Below are 14,925 nucleotides of genomic sequence, written 5' to 3'. Positions count from 1 at the left end.
GATTGGCCGCATGTCTTGTCCATCTTTGAGACTTGAGGGTGTTTCCCACAGTGATGTACTTCCGGTATGAGGGGTAAACCCGCAGGAAGTAGCTTACAGGACCACCAACACAGGAACAACAGAGTAAACAACAGACACGTTTATTCTGCTTTTGGGACGATATCTCCACAAGTATGAAATGAGACAGTACAGTGAGTCCCTCGCTCAGACGGTGTGGCGTGTCGGTGATGTTTTCAGCCGCTGTTATAGGCATGAATGAAGGTAACGTTAATGATGAGGTGATGTTTGAGGCTTATCGAGCAGATTAGCACGAGCTTTAGCAGGGCCTGACTAGCGCGTTCAGTCAGCTGTTACTTACGTCTGTTTATCGACAGTGTTATTCAAATATAATCTTATTCTTATCAGACAGCAACGTGAGTACAATTGTGATCAGTTCCCCTCTATAACGAACACAATTTATGCGGTTAGAAATAAGAATGTGTTAGCTTTCTGGCTAGTTAGCATTTTAGCTTCATCAATTGTAATTTTGTTTACAATTAATGATTTTAAAAACATTTTAACATGTAGTGTAGTTTTTTGGTACGGCTGTCCCTGCTTGTGTCTTAGTCCTGTTCAGAAGTTTGTTTTTAGGTTTCTGGTGACAGGAGCGATCATGACAGCTTGTGTTTAGTTAGTAACAAACGTTAACCATCATGTATTTACTTTACTGTGTGTTTAGGTCATACACATCCTCATAAGAACACGACTAGAACCTGGAAGACCGGTTTATCCCTTATACCTGTGTATATTCCTCGTGATTTTTGTTCCAAACTAGTTTGAATGGATTTGACAGTTTATTGATCTTTTTATCTTTTTTAACATGCAGTTTGGTGCTGATGTTATTTATATTTCCAAAAAGTAGGATGAAGTTCTGATACTTTGTAATGTAAATCAATAACGTTATTATAGCCATGATATATTATAGCAGACTACTTGTGTAAAATGCATATAAATGTCAGTTCTATATCTCCCAGTCTTAATAAGAGGATATTTGTGTTTAGAAGTGTTTATCTTTAAATATTACTTGCAAAACAAAATGTATTACTACATATACCTTATGACAATCGGATTTCACAGCATGAGCTGACTTGGAATGTTTATGCAAGGTGTAATAAGTTATAAGTATGAACTATCATCAGAAGCTTTGTAGATTGTGGACCATAGGAATTTCAGGAAAGTCATTTTGGTCATTTAGAGACCTTAGTAATTCAAGTATATCAAATATGATACAATAGGCTTTATAGGTTAAATATGACTTAAAGGGATAGATACATTCTGTAGTCATTAGCTACTCACCCTCAACTTGTTCCAAACCTGTATGAATTTCTTTCCTCTGCTGAACACAAAAGAAGATATTTTGAAGAACGTCGGTAACCAAACAGTTGATGGACCCCGTTGTCTTTTAAGTATTTTTTCCCCCATACTATGGAAGTCAGTGGGGACCAGCAAATGTTTGGTTAACCATATTCTTCAAAATAATTTCGGTAACACTTTAGGTTCATTAGTTACCATTAGTGAACTACCTTAGTTAACTTGATTTAAGAATGTACAATACTTCTTCCACATTTATTAATCTATTTATTTCAACATTTACTAATACGTTATTAAAATCAAAGGTTGTATTAGTTAATGCACTGAGTGTGAACTAACATGAACAAACAATGAACAGCTGTATTTTTATTAACTAACATTAACAAAGATTAATAATTACTGTAACAAATGTATTGCTCTTTTTTAGTTCATGTTAGTTACAGTTTTTCTCAGCATTTCTCACATCACTATTTACATTTGCACAACAGTTAATGCAGTTCTCAAAACAATTAGTACAAACTGCAAAACCTTGTTGATAACCTGCAAAAGCGTGTCACTTGTTCAAAATGGATAACTCATTCCTCAAAAGCAAGTATTCATGTCGATGAAAGTGTCAGTGTCATCAAGATGTGAAGTCCTGACACCATTGTTTATGAACAAGATAGTCAAATTGCTTTGTCATGTTTTCATTATGACAGTTTACTCTGTAAATGTTTTACAATGCAAAAAAGTCAGATCTTGGTGACACTGCCTGAAAATGCTCAACACAGCACTATATACTATTTGCACAGACATTTGAAAACTACAGTAAAGTTACACATTACTGTATTTAGTGAGGTAACTGAGCACAAGACACTGAATATGTATGTTTCACATTTTTACTGCATATGCTCTTTGCAATTCTAATTTGTTCACAGCATTGTGCAAAAGAAAAATACACCCTTATTTACAGCACAGCTGTAAACAATACTGCAGTACATATTGGAACTGAACATACATAGTACTGTAAATCATTCATGCACATCCAGACGTTCCTCTCTGTCTGGCCACTTAGGTTCACCTGAGAGAAATTGTTCAATTTAGGAGACATTTTCAGGGGAAAAATATATTTTTTTTTGTAAAATTTGCTTGACAGATTTTGACAACTAGTTCAATATTTTTGTATGTGATTACTCAAGCAATGAAATGAGGACTATTAGTTTTATATGGAATGACTATTCAGCATTCACAAGTATAGATAATTTTGACTGACATGACATAAGCAAATGATAATGTTATAAAACAGCAGAGAGTTGTTTGAAAGCAATTGATGCATGTCCAAAAGCATTTGCAATTTGTTGGAAGGAATGAGAAACTGCTACTATGATGTGCACAAATGACTAACTGTTGTGCAAATGTAAATAGTGATGTGAGAAATGCACCAAAGCGACTGAGAAAAACTGGAATACATTAACTAATGTTAGCTAATGAACCTTACCATCATTTCGTTTGAGTACAGCAGAATAAATAAATTATACAGGTTTGGAACAACTTGAGGGTGAGTAAATGATGACAGAATTTTAATTTTTGGGTGTTTTTATGAAATGTGGGAGTGTTGTGACTTAATGATTAAACATCTGGACTGTGTTTCCCTGCAGGCAGGCATCCATGTCCCACCATGGAGAGGAGAAAATAACCCCAAAAAGAAGGAAAAGAAGACGCTGCATCGCTGAGGAAACTTCAGCCTCTAACTCCGACTGAGGGTCGGCACAGCCGGACAGAGACCCGGAGAGCGACTGAGGGGCGAGGAGCTGGTGCTCAGAATGGCTTTCCTCGACAACCCCGCCATCATCCTGGCCCACATCCGGCAGTCCCACGTGACCAGCGATGACACCGGGATGTGTGAGATGGTCCTGATCGATCACGACGTGGATCTGGAGAAGTGCCATCCGTCGGTGGCGTCCGCTGGCGGAGGCTCGTCCGGGGGTTCGTATGGAGACGCCAGCAGTGGAGGAGAAGGCCAGACCTGTGATCTCTCTCAGTCTGTCGACATCACTTCCAGCTGGGACTTTGGCATCCGACGGCGCTCCAACACAGGCAAGTAGCTGTCTGACTCTCACTTTTCTGCTTTCGGGAACCTGAATCTCCATCTTACTGATGTGGTTGGTACAGATAAAGACGTATCGCACAAAACCTTCTCACACTTGGTTTTAAAGTGCCCCTATTATGCTATTTTAAAATTTCCTAATGTTGTTTTGGAGTCTCCTACAATGGGTTTACATGCATCAAAGGTAAAACAACTGTTTCATTTTCTCATAATATACATTTGCACATCACCACATTTTCAATGAAACTTAAATGACTCATCAGATGAATCAATCTCTATAAATCCCTCCTTTCCGCGAGCTACTCTGCTCTGATTGGCCAGACAGTTCAGTCTGTTGTGATTGGTCAACCGCGTACAGCGTGGGTGTTGAAAACAAAAACGGCCATTGCCATAACAACGTCAGCTCTACTTGTCCCAAGGCTTCCTACACCGTAAACTAAACAGTAACGAACAATGACGTCTATTTTGCCATATCAATCCGAGCGCGAGTCCGATGATGAAACATTGAAAGAACTAGTTATTCAACCCGAACCTCCATCACAAGGACGACTCGAGCGGGACGTTTCTCGGTGATACACTACTCAGTTTGAGGTACATTATGAGATGTTGCAACTGTAACTCCTCACCATCAGCATTAACAAGTGCATGTCCATTAACAAACCGATTATTTTACTTATTTATTTACCGAGGATTTTTCTAATTTATTGCAGTGAAAGTGGAAACTGTATCAATAAAAAAAATTATTTGTAAAAACATATCTTGCTCCATGCTTAATCTTTCCTCAAAGTAGTGAGAACGACAGACAATCTGCATTAATAGAAACAGTTTTAGTTAATAGTGGCCCGCAACTAATCAGCAGAAGTATTTCAGTAAGACAGTAATAATGTGAGTTAACCAGTTAGCAGGAGACCTACACAATATAAAACTCAAAACTAAGTATTTTGAACACCATCTTTCAAGCTCCAATCTCAGTCCTCAGTCCTCCAAAGGTCCCGAAAAAAAGTCCGTTGTTGCTTCAGTGACTACTTTGCTCAGAGAACCTGTCAATCACAGCTGTCAATCATGTACACCACAGCGCTGTTTTTATAGCATCAAATAACAAACTTATTTTAAAAACAAACACTTGAAATTACATCAGCCTGATAAAAACTACAGTAAATGAAAGAAACTATCTTTGGAAAAAAAAAATGTGAAGTGTAATTTAATTGTTTAGTTGGTCTCACGTCCGGTTGAATAACATGGGGAGGCGGGGTTTATGAGCTATACTAGGACCGGTCACCGGGGGGCGATCGAGACGCTTTGGCTTCACTTTTCAGGGCTTGTGCGGCATGCTTGGTTTGAGGGGGTTCAAGTTTCCCTGGTGTCTGCGCGCGCAATATGCTAATGTTTCGTCTTGACGTCACTCTGTTTATTTAACTCTGTTTATCATTAATCGCGTCCTGCAGTTTATCAGCTTATCAGTCAGTTTATTTTCAGACACCTGGTAGAACTGCCAGACCGGTAAATGTAGTGAAGCAATTTTAGCTGCGCATAGAACAATTGTCTCTTCTGATCGGCCTTTATAGAGACAGCAGATCAAACTATATAAAGCTGTTATCGGCCGATAACAATCGGCGCTCGATCAATCAAAACACCCTTAATTTAGTCAGAAACCGAAAATGTAGCCGAAAATTCATGGCGTCGCTAATTTTTACTTTAATTTTCGTCAAATAAATGCAGCTCTGGAGAGAATAAGAGATTCTCAACAACATTAAAAAATTCTTAACTATTCCAAACTTGTCTGGTACTTTGTAGATACTGTTCAAATTTTATTATTTTAAAGTTTTGGCAGTTTTTCCATGTGGTATTGGAAATAGTATCGATTGTCAAATCAAATTTAGAAATTCCAGTATCGCTCAGCCCAGTGTGTTCATGCTTAATTTGCTCTCAGCATTTTCAATATGTGGCTTTGCATTTTGCTGTGGGATCATATATGCGCATGACAATTGCTCATCATTGACTTGAAGCTCATTCGTCACTACCAAGGCCACAAGAGTTTGGTAACTGATAATATCAAAAAATGCCGAATGTTGAAAATCTGCTAATAGGATGCCAGCCTAAACTGAACCTTGCACGCTTCTGCTCCAGTTTGCTCTGCGGTGTCGGCCCATGATTTAGGAGTTATTTCTATTTTTCTCTGAAATGCATGAAAACATAAAATCTGTCTGTATTGCTCTGCTTTAAGCAGTCAGGTTGATGATGCTGATAAATGCAACATTTGAAGCCATTTAGGTCTCACACAGGAAGTACAACCTTAGTTTGCTTTTAAAGAAGTTAAACAACAACAACAACAACAAAGTCTTAAGTTAAATAAGTGTGATGTGTTATCTTTACATCAAGACTAATATTTATTTGGTCATCAACTAAACTGCTCCATGGCTTGCAGATGGACAGACATCACAACATATTAGGGTTGGGAATCAAGAACTGGCTCATTTTCCAATAACAGGCCTCCAGAAAGTTATCATTGATCTAAAACATTTATTCATTTAGCAAAATATGGCATCAGAGGAAGTTCTCTGTATTTTCATCTGAAATCATTTGACACTAGGGCCTAAATGCAATGGATTGCAATCAGAAGAATTGCTTTCTAAATAGTGTTCAATCTGAAAAGCTGAGAGAATTGTTAATGCAAACCTTGACCTACCAGACTCTTTAAGTGGAATCTGAATTCGAGCCAGAATTGTTAGTTTCCTTACTATTCCCATCCCTACTGATTATCAATAGGCTGAAACCTTGGAGCAAAACAAAGCAGAAAGTCAGTTTTGAATTAGGCTAGACGTAAACTACATCCTTTAGCTGCTTCATCTTTCACTCAAAGCTGGCTTGTTAATGCGGCGCTACATTTATTATGTGCTTTACTGTACCAGCCACAGGGAATTGAGCAGGAATAATAATCTGGGGCTCAATAAATGTTTACATAAATAGAAAAAAGAAATTTCACAAAGCATTTTGATCTCAATAGGTACCATTTGATATCAAATTAATTGTTTGTTTGGGGGAATTTGTTATTCTATTATGTGATTTTTTTTTTTTTTTTTTTTTTAATTCGTGATCAAGGGTTAATCTGATTGTGCTTGTTATCTGGGAATGGCAACTGACTGAAATTGATTTGTACTCTTAGATGATCTTGCCTTTGCAAACCTGTTTCTGGTTAAATTGGATCTTTTGTTGTTTGGAATCAGTTATCTGATAATTTTCTAAAAACACATTAAATATGGTCTGTCTTGCTTATTAATCGTGTTCCAAATAATCAGTATGAACACAAATTTTAGTGTTTTGGTATTGGACTAGCCCACATGTATGTCTCATGTATGTTTTTCAGTAGATATATACCAGCAAACACACAATGTTTTATACTAAAATGGTTTTGAGTGATTCATTGAAATCAGAAATTCCACAAAACCACCTCTTCACTTAGTTTTTCCACAATTACAGGTGAGTTATGCCTGTTACTTTTTGCTTTGGAAACAATACAGCAATTATAACTGCAGATTTAGACAAGTTTGTGAGGCTCTAATTACGTTATGCTTGTTTGAACACAAAAATGTTTCTAGTCTGTGTAAAAAGGATTGAAATAGTGATGCCTGTTTATGTCGAGGTTTGTTCTTGGAGTCATTCAGTTTCAGTCAGTACCTCTTGTCATGGCAAATGTATGAATTAATCCTGGGCTAGGGATTAGTAATCACTAGCACTTTGGCTTTGTAACTTTGATGAAATGGATGTGGCTTAGCTCTGGTTTTGCAATGCTTTTGTTGGAGAGGGGATCTTTGACATATTCCTCTATTATCAACCATCTGAACAACTTGTCCCCAGGACGACAAGACAGTTTCGTGAGACCTGAGCCTGCTGGTAAGCAAGTGTTCAGGACACGAAACAGTGCTGAAAATATCAATATGAATCTGATGAATCTTATCTATGAATCATATTCAGTTTGAATTTCAGCTATTCCTTTTGTGATCTCAAAATAATAATCTTTCATTTGACAGAATAATTTTTCTAATTATTTCATGACTTCAAATGATCTTCATAGTTTTTTTTTTAAATGGAGTTGAAGTCCGACTTGGTCCTCTTGAAACACTGATCAAATAAACTTGATTCAGTTTTTTGGATAGCTATGGCCGTTGTGGAATTTGGTCCATAATTACTTAATTGAGATTGTTATATCACTGCCACGGCTGTTCAGGTGTACTTAATATAGAAATTTAGTCTACTACAAATAGCTAATCATTTTGTTTTGCCTGGAAACTAATAATGTTGTTACTAAATACCTATTTTCTTAAAGGCTCCAGTCAGGCAAGGTAAAGTCAAAAGTACACATTGTGAAATAGAAAAGATACTTAATTTGTATTGTTGAAGCAACAATCCCCAGTATTAAAGACAACAATTGAGTTTACTTAATATTGTGTTATGATTTGCAATAGTGACAGTTCATATTGCAACAATGGACAGAGTTGAATGTCTGCATTCACATATTTGTGAGGAGCATATTTCATGCTTTGTGGACATTTTTATATATTGAATATGAGAGATGTTACAGAGCAAAAATCCTTTTGCCCTGTAATTAAAGAGGATTACATTTGCATACTTCAAGTTGGAGTGCTGCATATTTATACTCGCTCTCAAAATGCTGAATCCTTTAGTTTTAAGGACACAAATGGGTACAAAGTGTATAAAAACTACTCTGAATATAACAGACTGAATATAACTCTGAATATTGTAGACAATCTTATATTTTCTATATGAGCTTCATATAGGCATATTTAGTATGTGTTTGTAAAATTAAAAATTATGTAGATCAGTTGTAGACCTCTTGAAATAAATGTAAAATGTCTTCTTTGAAGACATTCCAGAATATTCTTGTCCTAATATAAAGTAGACATGAATGAAAGATTAAAGTTGAGCGTTTTTTGTTTTTATCGGACAGTGATTGTCTGGCTAACATTAAAATGTCATGTTGTGTTTTTCCAAGTTTGCTTAAGATGATATTTCTATGCAAAACAGCTTAATTTTACAATAGACCTTTGAATAATAGTGCTTTGTATACTGTGTTATGCATTTTGAGGCCATTCATTTTTTCCCCCCTTTTTTGACATTGCTTTCATGATTCTACTTAATAAAAATTATTCTTATTAATTTAATGGGAAAAATAATGATATAGTATTAAATTAGATATGTAAAGTACAAATGTTTAAGTATAAATCATTGTAGTGTTTGCTGTAAGAAATGTAATTCATGCTGATTAAAAAAATAAATAAACGCTACAACAATTATTTCCAGATTAGCAGTTATGTTAATGAGATTTTTTTTATTGTCTTGATCACCATCCCAAAAATAATCGTATTTTTCTTTATGCAAAACATACTGTTTATTATTTGTATTTCTTTTGAATTGAATCTCACAAACAAATTTTAAGGTCATATTTCGGCGAAAAATTTTTTTGGCAGCTTGCCGTCAAGGAAAACCAAGACTAATGTAATAATGGGTCAAGTTAAACATTGGTTTGTTAGATGATCAGCAGTTTAATATTTAAATCATCCGTCTAATAGTAACCTGTCTCTCTTCAGCATTTTTATCGAAGATGTATCTTAGCTTGAAAGGTGTCAAAACCCCCTTTGTGGGTTTTTTTCAGCCCTTGTATTTGTCAATCACAGTTGTAACAGAATCTGCTTTTCATTGAACTGAAGTTCACCATTTTGAACTCTAATGGGGTCACACCACTGACACTGTTAATGACATGAAAGTCTTTTCATTTAAAGCTCAAAGGCTGGAGCGACTGAGGAAAGAACGACAGAACCAGATCAAGTGCAAAAATATCCAGTGGAAAGAGAGAAACTCGTCTCAATCAGGTACAGTAGCGGTAGCCATACGCAAAAGAGAAGTTCACGTTCATTATCGCCTCTTCATTTCTTGTCCTCTGAATGTTTTTTCTTCTGTTGATTTTTGTAGTAGATGACTTGAGCTCACTTTTTGAGAAGAAGGACTTTAAGGACAGGCCCCGGAGCACAGGCAGTAAATCCACACTCTCGCTGAGGCTCGAGCAGTGTCCCCAACAGCTCAACAACCCCTTCAACGAATACTCCAAATTTGATGGCAAGGTGAGCACTTCTGTGTCTACACCGAGTACTTTTCCTCTAAAATGAAATGCTGGATTATCTTTGAATACAGATGTTTTTTAAGGTCAACATGAGATCAGAATTCACTTTCTTAATAAATTTCCCTTTATCTATAGTTAGATAAAACAATGCATCATTATCAGTGTTATTTTATTGAGATACTATTATAGTATTTTTATTAGTTTTTATTATTTATTGTTTTTAATTTTAGTTGTTTTAGTGATTTTGTTGTGTTTTTTTGTCATTTATAATAGTTTTCTAGGTAACACTTTACAAAAAGGTCTCATTTGTTAACTAACATTAACGTTTTTATTATTTATTGTTTTTTATTTTAGTTAATGTTTTAGTGGTTTTGTTGTGTAATTTTCATTTGAATAGTTTTTTAGGTAATACTTTACAATAAGGTCTCATTTGTTAACTAACAATGAACAATACATTTCTTACAGTTATTATTAATCTTTGTTAACATTAGTTAATAAAAAATATTACTGTTCATTGTTTGTTCACAGTGCATTCTTTCAACTTTTTATTTTAAAAATGTATTAGTAAATGTTGAAATTAAAATGAACTATGATTAATAAATGCTGTAGAAGTATTGTTCATTGTTTTTCCATGTTAACTAATGTAGTTAAACAAATGACAAACTAATGTAGTTACCACTTTTTAAAATAGTTTTATTAACTTTTATTTCCAGTTATAGTTATTTTAGCAAATCAAGTTAACTAAATGAAAATGCTAGATGTTGCTTTGGCGACTATCTGAAATAAAATAAGTTAAATGTTTTTTTATATTGTATTTTATCTAGTTAATGTTTATTTTATTTCAAGTAATAATTTGTATGCTTTTATTTTCAGTTTTAAATAGCTATAATAACTAGGACTGTAAAGCGATTACAATTTTTTAATTTAATTATTTAAAAGATGTGTCGATAAATTAATTGAATTAATCGCAAATTAATCACACATCGAATTTGGCTGAGAAAGTCATTATTGTGTTAAAATGAGAAAAGCATATAGTCATTACAAAAAGTTGTTTTAGAAAAAAAAATGTTTTTGATTCAACAATTTATTACACAAACGTTTAGCTTCAGCTTTAGGCGGAAAATGTGCTAAGTTTAATGCATTACTTTTTAGTATAACTAATTAATGAAATTAACATGTTCAATTGACAGCCCTAACATTAACCGTCATCATTTTTAACTGGCCATGAATCTTGCATGATTAAAATCAATGAACATGCTTAAGAAATCACCAGTAACAACCATTGTTGAAAAATATGTAATGAGGCTTTAAATGAATGGCGAAGTTAATTTAACCAAAACAGTTATTAAAGAGTCTTTTCATCATCCTCTAAGCATGCTCTTTGTAAAATACAGAACAGAAACACCTGGTGTCACGCCGGTTTCTCTCCTGTCTCCGTGCATTAGGATCAGCTTCAGGCTATAACACCTTCGCAGAAAAGAGAAAGACTGCCGTTTTCATTTTTTGACTACTAGGTGTAGTTTGTCATTGTGCATCAAATACCGCTGTCTTTATCACCTGTTCCCCTTTGGCTCTTTAGATTCATGTTTTTACAAACACTCTGTTTTCTGTGCTATGAATTTGTCAGGAATGCATAAAGGCATTAGTAGAATTTTTTTTAGAAATTTATTTTTCATTGGGGCAAATTTTTCTACTTGTGCTTAGAGAAAACAAAATTATTTTGAGGATAGAGAGCACTAATGTAGTCAGGATATGACACCAAGGCTAAAAAAAAGGGCATAGTTTGACTATTTTTATCTATTCACCTGCTTTTTGCTTTAAAATTCTCTTCTTTTGAATCACAGGATTGCTTATAGACATGTTTCCTTCACCTTTCTTTTTCAGGGCCATGTTGGTACAACGGCAACCAAAAAAATTGACGTCTACCTCTCGATGCAGTCGACCCAAGAAAAGCTTCACCCCATGACGGTGGTCACGATGGCTAACGCTCGGGTCCACGATCTTATCGGGCTCATCTGCTGGCAGTACACCTGTGAGGGCCGTGAACCCAAGCTCATGTTAGTAGAAAAAACTTCACACAAGCATCCTATATAAGAACTTATCTCTTCATATTACAGTGCGTTGATGTTAACGCTATCTTTAAGAAATCGGTATAGTTCTCGAAATCGGAGAACGGACTTGTGTGATGTCATTTAGAACAAATCTTGAGTTCATTTTGGGAGTTTGAAACCTCTTCGCTATGAGTGTCTCGGGGACTTTAATGGATGCTTGTTTAGGGTGCCATAAATAAAAATGCTTGTTGTCAACCTGCTTGGAAAGTCCTACTCTCCAAGTAATGCACTAGTGATCCTTCCCAGAGGCATTTATATTCCTTTTCCATCTACCTCTGCTGCTAATGCCAGGCTTGACCTTTCCCAGCCAAGGCAGGGATTCCCCTGGGTTTCTTTCTCATCTCCTCATTCAGTGCGTCTCCGAGGTTTGCTGACCGAATAGCGCAGGAATTTCTCCCTGGTACATTGTACAATATGAAGATTTATACTTCGGTCAGACTGAGGAGAGGGTAACCATTAAAATAGAGAGAAGACGAGAGAAAAAAAAGCAGATTCCCTCTTGGGCAGCTTGGTGCCTCACACAGACAGTCTTGGTGGTTGATGTGAGACCTGATTGGCATAGCAATGAGCCTTTTCCCCCGGAGGAGGGTCAGGCTGTAGAGAGGAAGAGATACACTACTTGTGTGGGATTTCAATGAGTCTACTACCTCCGTACGGCTTTGGCCATTATTAGAAACCTTCTGAAAGCTGCTTTTGAGGGAGGATCAAGGTAAAGGGATGTCCCTCTTGAATTCAAAGATGGTTCTTTCAGGACATTCAGATCGCTGTCAGTGCTGTCAACCTCTGATTTCCCATCACCCTTTCTCCTACAGTTAAGCTGAACTGCTTCTGCCGATCCAGTTTTTGAGTTGTTTATTAAAATGAATCCTAGACTCTGTTTACATCTAGTATAGAGGGTATGCACATGACGTCACAGTAGGCGGGAGTCAATGCGATTACACCCACTGAGTGGCAAAAAGGCTGAGTGGCAGAAAACACACAAAAACACATCTAAAATGGAAAAGAGCTGTGCGATCGACTGTACAATTCGATTAAACAAACTATCTTTTTACATACTTCTGAAAGCTTCAGAAAAGAGAGGAAAATGGATCGCTACAATTTGCCGAAACAACTTAACTACGTAGCGAAATACCACTTTGCAGTTGCCATTTTGTCAGATATGTTGAATTTCTGCTGTAAAATCATAGACTAGGTTATATAACTTTTCAATTAAATATTTACCATCTTAAATTATGCGTAACTGTAAATTACAGCAGCTTTACAGAAAGTCAGAATGTTATGTCTTTAATGCCTTAGTGGTTTAACAAGTTTTATAGCTGTGCGTACAATCAAGGAAGAACAATCACAAGTGGACTGTGTTTAAAAAAGATGTAAATAAGGTCCAAAACTTAAACTCAAACCATTTGGTGTTAGTCTGAAAATACATGACTCGAGTTATCATTAAATGCACACTGCAACACAAAGGTCTTCATGACAAACTGCCAAAATACAAGTCTATGTTTAATTTGTAGTAATTATGACTGAAAAATATTCCGGTTGTATAATACAATTTAAATTTACTATTTAAGTGTCATCATACTAAGACATATAATTGTCAGATATAGAATGATTACTGTTATTTATATGCATGTTATGCAAGTATCTGCTATACTGTTAAAAGGATCTCATTGATTTACATTACAAGCATCAGAATTTCATCTCGCTTTTTGGCCACTTAAATATCAGCAACTGCATATTTTTGCTCGGGTTGCACCTGAAATTTAGATGTTTTCCCCCCCTTTAACACAAGCTTCATATTCTCACTATATCATACTATATATAATCCATAAAAGCCTGATTTATCAGATATGATACTCGCCAAAAAACACATGTCTTTGTGTCTTATGTCAGGGTTAAGAATCAAGACTTTTGAGACAGACAAGGATCTTAGATATTCAACAAAAAGTAGTCATCTTGGATGGCACAGAATTTGGAGGTGAAATTAAGAAGTGCGCGTTATTGAAACACAAAAAGACCAGATTCAGGCCTTTTCTCTCAGTCGGCTGTTATCTCCTCAGGCTGTCTGAGCAGGATCATGGGTCTGATTAACACTATGACAGTTAGTCTTTACAGCTCCGGCCTGGATTTCGACAGTGTGTCAGAGCAAATTAAAACGCCATCGTCCCAGCACAAACACCAGGGCAGGCACTGGCCTCGAGGGATGAAAGCTATATCATAAAGACAAAGCTTAACATGCCTGCGCTGAATGAATCGTGGAATAGGTTGCTGTTAGTTTTATATTTCTGATGGATCAGTTTTCCTCAAGGAGTCGATCCATTATGATATAAAACAAAGCTTTGGGCAAAAGTAATCTGGAATACTGCCAGCCTACACTATATATAATGATACAACAAAAGGTTTAACCATGAAACCAGTGAAGTTAACTCTTCCCAGTGCTTCTCATTCTGTGCCAGGCTGCATCCCAACAAACACTCAATGTTTTTGCTCCTCAATGAATAGCCCTCATTTACATGCCCTGACTCATAAATTGTGTCTGGGTGCTTTTGTTTGATGTCCCTGTTGTTGTTGCCCTTCTTCAACAAACATGAGCTTTTAGAAAGAGTCCTTCAGAGCCACTTTTCCACAAACAGAACTTATTAACCACATACAAGATAGTTTTGAGAACTTATTTTTTAATCATTTTTGAATTGAAGGGTTAGAAGTCATTTTAGAAGTTTATTACATTTTGGAATAATTAATAATTTTTTCATGTTTTTGAAAGAAGTCTCTTATAGTCACCAAGGCTGCATTTATGTGATCACAATTGCAGTACAAACAGTACAGTTGTGAAATATTATTATAATTTAAAATAACTATTTTCTATGTGAATATATTGTAAAACGTAATTTATTCTTGTGATCAAAGCTGAATTTTCAGCATCATCACTCCAGTCTTCAGTGTCACATGATCCTTCAGAAATCATTCTAATATGATGATTCGCTGCTCAAGAAACATTTCTGATTAATATCAATCACTGCTTTTGCTACTTAATATTTTTGTGGAAACCATGAAACACTACCATTCTAATGATAATTTTTAAAAGCAAGTAAAGACTTTTATAATGTTACAAAGCAGTTCTATTTCAAATAAATGCTGTTCTTTTTAACTTTTTATTCATCAAAGAATCCTGAAAAAGATGATCATGGTTTCCAAAAAAATATTATGTAGCAAAAACAGTTTTGGATAATAACCATGGATAATAA

General features: G+C 35.6%; 1 protein-coding gene across 1 annotated transcript in view; it reads left to right on the top strand.

The window, feature by feature from the left end:
- Positions 1–52: 52 nt before the first annotated feature.
- Positions 53–14,925, top strand: part of mapkap1 (MAPK associated protein 1) — a 33,112-nt gene continuing 18,239 nt past the window's right edge. The window contains exons 1-5 of the mRNA XM_077241782.1: positions 53–261; positions 2,988–3,426; positions 9,235–9,324; positions 9,425–9,573; positions 11,457–11,629. Coding sequence (XP_077097897.1) covers positions 3,153–3,426; positions 9,235–9,324; positions 9,425–9,573; positions 11,457–11,629 — 686 coding nt within the window. The 5' untranslated portion in view covers positions 53–261; positions 2,988–3,152. The remainder of the gene's footprint in view (positions 262–2,987; positions 3,427–9,234; positions 9,325–9,424; positions 9,574–11,456; positions 11,630–14,925) is intronic.

Source organism: Siphateles boraxobius, unplaced genomic scaffold, assembly GCF_051911475.1.
Source record: "Siphateles boraxobius isolate OS27281-9 unplaced genomic scaffold, OSU_SipBor_1 24, whole genome shotgun sequence".
Lineage (NCBI taxonomy): Eukaryota > Metazoa > Chordata > Actinopteri > Cypriniformes > Leuciscidae > Siphateles > Siphateles boraxobius.
This window is presented reverse-complemented; position numbering and strand designations above follow the sequence as displayed.